Source organism: Danio aesculapii, chromosome 3, assembly GCF_903798145.1.
Source record: "Danio aesculapii chromosome 3, fDanAes4.1, whole genome shotgun sequence".
Taxonomy (NCBI): Eukaryota; Metazoa; Chordata; class Actinopteri; order Cypriniformes; family Danionidae; genus Danio; species Danio aesculapii.
Window position 1 is genome coordinate 15,516,300 of NC_079437.1, and position 6,000 is coordinate 15,522,299.

General features: G+C 31.3%; 1 protein-coding gene across 2 annotated transcripts in view; it reads left to right on the plus strand.

The window, feature by feature from the left end:
* atp6v0a1a (ATPase H+ transporting V0 subunit a1a) overlaps nucleotides 1-4,098 on the plus strand; it is a 67,236-nt gene extending 63,138 nt beyond the window's left edge. For both annotated transcript variants that reach the window (XM_056453243.1, XM_056453244.1), the window contains 2 exons: nucleotides 1,504-1,675; nucleotides 3,104-4,098. In XM_056453243.1, the coding sequence (XP_056309218.1) occupies nucleotides 1,504-1,675; nucleotides 3,104-3,197 (266 nt within the window). In that variant the 3' untranslated portion in view covers nucleotides 3,198-4,098. The remainder of the gene's footprint in view (nucleotides 1-1,503; nucleotides 1,676-3,103) is intronic.
* Nucleotides 4,099-6,000: the final 1,902 nt, after the last annotated feature.

The following is a 6,000-nucleotide window of genomic DNA, read 5'->3' on the forward strand; positions in this document are numbered from 1 at the left end:
GAATTGTGTTTTGAATTTACAAATTGGATTTGCATATTTTTAAATTGCGTTTTAAATTTACAGATTGGATTTGCATTTTTTTAATCGTGTTTTGAAATTACGAATTGCATTTGTTTATTTTTGAATTGTGCTTTGAATTTACGAATTGGATTTGTGTATTTACAAATCGTGTTTTGAATTTAGAAATTGGATTTGCATATTTTTGAATCGTATTTTGAATTTGCGAATTGGATTTGTGGATTTTTGAATTATGTTTTGAATTTATAGATTGGATTTGCATATTTTTGAATCGTGATTTGAATTTACGAACTGGACTTGCATATTTTTGAATTGTGTTTTGAAATTACGGATTGGATTTGCATATTTTTGAATCATGTTTTGAATTTAGAAATTGGATTTGCATATTTTTGAATCGTGTTTTGAATTTACAGTGTGGATTTGCATATTTTTTAATCATGTTTTGAATTTAGATTGGATTTGCATATTTTTGAATTGTGTTTTAAAATTACGGATTGGATTTGCATATTTTTTTAATCATGTTTTAAATTTACAAATTGGATTTGCCTATTTTTTAATCATTTTTTGAATTTAGATTGGATTTGCATATTTTTTAATCGTGTTTTGAATTTAAGAATTGGATTTGAGTATTTTTGATTCGTGTTTTGTATTTACAAATTGGATTTTGTAAATGTCAGTTGTGTTGTGGATGTATCAATTATTATTATGTAAATGTATTATTTTTGTGACTGATCTGGCTCCATTTTGGTCACTGTTAATGAGTGTCTTTCTGAAGATGCATCCTTAGAATTGAGAGACAGTCAGAGTTACAATCAACAGTCACAAATCAATCACAGTCTTAAAGGGTTAGTTCACAAAGAAAAGTTAATGTATTAATTACTCGCCCTCATGTTGTTCCAATCCACCTTCGTTAGTCTTCTGAAGACAAATTAAGATATTTTAGATGAAATCCAAAAGCATCGACAAACTGCATAGACAGCAATGTTACAAGAAGTTCAAAGTCCAGAAAAGAAACCAAAAGCATTGTCAAAACAATCTATGTGACTCAAAAGAGAACACTTTTGTTGGCAAAAAACTGTAAAACAACTTTGTTAGCCAATGTTTTCCACTTGCTCAGAGTGTGCGTTTTCTACAGGGACATTAATTTTGTCAAACATGTAATGCAAACAAATGAAAACATCCAAGTACACAAAATTAGACAAAGGCAAAACAAAGGGGGAAATTGAAAAATAGTAGTAGCTGGAGGAGATGGACTAGATGGATGACTATTATGACAGTGTATAGCTTATTATTGTTAAATATAATATTAGCAGGGCTCTACTTCTTTTAGAAACAGTTGTTTGCAATGCGTTTGGGATTTGTCCACTCTTTTTGAATCTTCGTGTTGTATGTATAACCACAGTTCCTGCATGTGAAGCACGTAATAGCTGCTGCAAGTAGAAATTGTAATAAATGAATGTAATAAATGTGTGCTTTCTCTCACAGAGCTCTCTGAGGTGCTGTGGTCAATGGTGATGCACATGGGTCTCTCTTCAAGGAGTTTTGGAGGATTCATTTTCCTGTCCATTATCTTTTGCTTCTTTGCTGTACTGACAGTGTTTATTCTGTTGGTCATGGAAGGTCTCTCTGCCTTCCTTCATGCTCTTAGATTGCACTGGTAAGTTGCACACACATACACACACACTCTTACACAAACATACAAAGCACATGAATCTTTGTCGTTTGAATGACCACATGATGCAGTCTTATTTTATACATAAATTTGATTGTACATTTGTGAATACACTCAGATTTAATCGGTGTAAACGTGAGTTGTTTAAGTTGCTCACCAGATTTATACCAAAATTCCATATACACAACCAAATTGTAATTTGGTCATTTGAAATGTGATACTAGAAAACTATTTTGTTTTATTTTATTGTATGCTTTTTCTAATTTAATATTTTCAATGTTGTATTTTATTATTATTATTATTTTATTTGTCAATTGTACTATTTTATTTATTTTTATGTTGTATTTGTATTTATTTGTATTTTGACCTTTTTATTTATTTTTTATTTAGCTTTTCATAAATTTTTTTACCATTTCTATTTTACATTTTTATGTTGTTTTTTTTGCATTTATTTGTATTTTATTTTTGACAATTTTTAGTGCTGTATGTTGTATTTTTGCCTATTTTATTTCTTATTTTGTTTTTCATTAGATTTTTTTAACGTTTATTTTATCTATATTATTATATTATATATATATATATATATATATATATATATATATATATATATATTCATTCTTATATATTACATATTTTATTATATTATATATTCTTATATATTCTTATATATTTTATTATTTTAAATTTTATTTATTTTTATGTTGTATTTGTATTTATTTGTATTTGACCTTTTTATTTATTTATTTTTTATTTAGCTTTTTATATTTTTTTTTACCATTTATATTTTACATTTTTATGTTGTACTTTGTATTTATTTGTATTTTATTTTTGTCATTATGACATTTATAATTAACTTTTTATGTTGTAATTTATATTTACTTGTACTTTATTTTTTACTTTTTTACTCTTGCAATTTTTATTTTGTTTTTCATTAAATTTTGTCATATATAATTTACTTTTTTATTTGTACTTTGTATTTATTTGTATTTTATTTTTGACATTTTTTTTGCTGTATGTTGTATTTTTGCTTATTTTATTTGTTTTTGTTTTATTTTTTACCATTTACTTTTTACAATTTTTATATATTATTATTTTTTATTTTGTTTTACATTTTTTTACCATATATATTTTACACTTATGTTGTATTTGTATTTATATGTATTTAATTTTTGACATTTTTATTCTGTATGTTGTTGTTTTTTTATTATTTTGTTTTTTATTTTATTTTTTACCATTTTATATTTTACAGTTTTATGTTGTACATTGTATTTTTTGTATTATACTTTTAAGATGTATTATTTTTGATCTGATTTGTTTTGATTTGAACCGTATTCCACTGACCTCATTTCTTTTTTCATTTGTTTTGATTTGAACCGTATTCCACTGACCTCCTTTCTTTCTTCATTTCTTTAGGGTGGAGTTCCAGAATAAATTCTACACTGGACAGGGCTTCAAGTTCATGCCTTTTACTTTTGACAGCATTCTGGATGGCAAGTCTGAAGAATAAACCTCACCCACACTCTATCTCTGTCTCTCTCCCTTCCCATCCAACACCTCCAAACTACAGGAGCCAATCAGTTTAGAGTGAGCTTTTATGATTTATGTGAGCACTTTGACATGCATGGCTCTAAATTTCTCAGGCGTTCTACTTCAGGACATAAATGGAATAACTTACATGCAAGTAAATTACATGCAAGTAATAAAAAACTAATCTGAGCATAACACATGGAATAACTCCTGCCTTGATATAATATAATACAAACTCAATAGTATGAACATCATGCTTTTTTCCTTCATAAAAGCCTATGAATTTGTATATACTCTTCAATAGAAGCAAATTATCATTACAGTTTCCTTCTCATAATAGTGGCAATTTTGTCTATTTTTGTCCAGTCTCTTAAATTATTAGTGTTTGTTTTTTTTATGTATCTTTTATTCTTCATGTTGAACACAATTACATTAATAGTTCTCATGCAAAGGGACCTCATTTCAAATGTCACAACAACAACAACAAAGAGCTTCACTTTATGCCATTTTACAAACTTTTGTCATGCATATCTGAATCATAGATGCAGATATCCAGATTCATTGCAGATCTTCATTCCTTCGCAGTCATGGGTGTAAAATGTAGTCCTATTTTAGTTAGTCTTTGTGTTTTCTTGTTTTCTCTGGACAGTTAAAAGCATCTGATCTTATAAATCTGTTTGCTGCAGTGCTGGTTTTTTTTGATTGTTGTTTATACATGCAACATACACATGCATTGGCTCTTGAAGAAGATTATGTCAGATGTCAAAGGCAGTTCATTAGTCTAGCGGAAATTAACTATACCAAGTTAACGCAGTCAGTGACGCGGAGTGATTGTGTCTGTTTTGTGTGTCAATAAAGAGGAAGGAGGGGATCTAAACACATGATCTTGTTTTTCCTTTTTTTGTATGCGTGTGAGAAAAGATCTGTTGATTTAAATCATGTCTATAAATAATAATATGTATTAAATTAATAATATGCAGTATCATTATTGTACCTATTATACTCATTTTAAGAAACTTTTATATATGATAATAGTTTATAATACACTGCTCAAAAAATAAAGGGAATACTTTAACACATCCTCGATCTGAATGAATGAAATTAATATTAATTATTATTAAATACTTTGTTCTTTACATAGTTTGATGTGCTGATAACAAAATCACGCAAACATTATTAATGGAAATCAATTTTATTAACCCATGGAGGTTTGTATTTGAAGTAGCGCTCAAAATTGTAGTGTGTGTGTTGCCTCCACATGCCTGTAAGACCTCTTTACAATGTCTGGGCATGCTCCTGATGAGGTGGCGGATGGTCTCCTGAGGGATCTCTTCCCAGACCTGGACTAAATTATCTGCCAACTCTTAGACAGTCTGTGGTGCAACGTGGCATTGGTGGATTGAGCGAGACATGATGTCCTAGATGTGCTCAATTGGATTCAGATCTGGGGAACGGGTGGGCCAGTCCATACCATCAATGCCTTTCTTACATGAACTGCTGACACACTCCAGCCACAACTCTTGTATTAGGAGGAACCCAGGGCCAACCACACCAGCATATGGTCTCACTAAGGGGTCTGAGGATCTCATCTCTGTACCTAATGGCAGTCAGGCTACACTGTAAAATGTTTCACTTGGTTAAACTTACTAACTAATTACGTCAGCACAGGACCTAGTTGAAACCACAGGCAGTCAGGCAGCATAATACAGAGGGATTCACTAATGATGTAATGGGGCGGGTACTTTCACTTTTCACTGCAGCCCCTCCCTCACCTCTGCTCGTGTTCAAACCAAACTGAGATCGGCGAGGTGTTTCTTATGGCAGGTTTTTATCCTTTATACATGTTGAGAGATCGAGTTGATTGACTTAATTAAGGAATATGTCTTGACATAACCCACACAGACGTGACTTAGTAAAGCGTGAAGTCATGAATGATTTTAATCGTTGCATTAGTCTGAATGTAAATGCCCTCTTCAGGCAGCGCTGGAGCAGCGTGAGAGGATCGCAGAGCATCAAACGAACAGTATTAACAGTATTAAAATACTCAAGACTCTTAAATGCTTGTATTTGTTGTATTTGCAGCAGCTCTGTGGTGCTCGTCCACAACTTCATGCATTGGGTTAAATTAGGCTGTCCAGTCTGTGTTCAGTCAGTTACAATCATGGTGGAAACCCAGACAGGCTGTCAGGCCGTGTAATACAGAGAGTAAATCAAAGCGCATCAAATGATCGGTAATTAAAAGGGGAAAAAAGAAAAATAGAATAAATATCTATACTTTTATATTAGACACACATCTGATGCTTGTTTTTGCAGTAGCTCCACGTCCACAACTTCACACATTGGGTTAAATAAGGCTTTAAAGTCTCCTTTACTTCCATTGTTTCTGTTCAGCGGAGGGAACTCAACCAACCCCGTGAGGTCAGACACAGCGACAGTCCAAGATGGCTGCACCCTAGGTCTAAAATCTATAGTACGTTAATCGCTAAATGGTTACATTAATCGAGTTTGTTTAAAATATTTTCATTAAAGTGGAATCCAATGTACAAAGTAAGGTAAACTTGACTGAGTGCTTCATTTCCCCTTTAAGATGTTGAGTTTCACCAAATATTTAACTAAAACTCAACATCTGAAGTTGAAAGAAAGAATCTCTCTAAATTGAGTTGACTCGCATTTTCAAGTCAGAGTTGAACTTTGTAAGTGAGATTGTAAGTTTAACCAAGTGAAACGTTTTACCTCTGGTGAGCACATGGAGGTCTGTGTGGTCCTCCAAGGAAATGCCACCC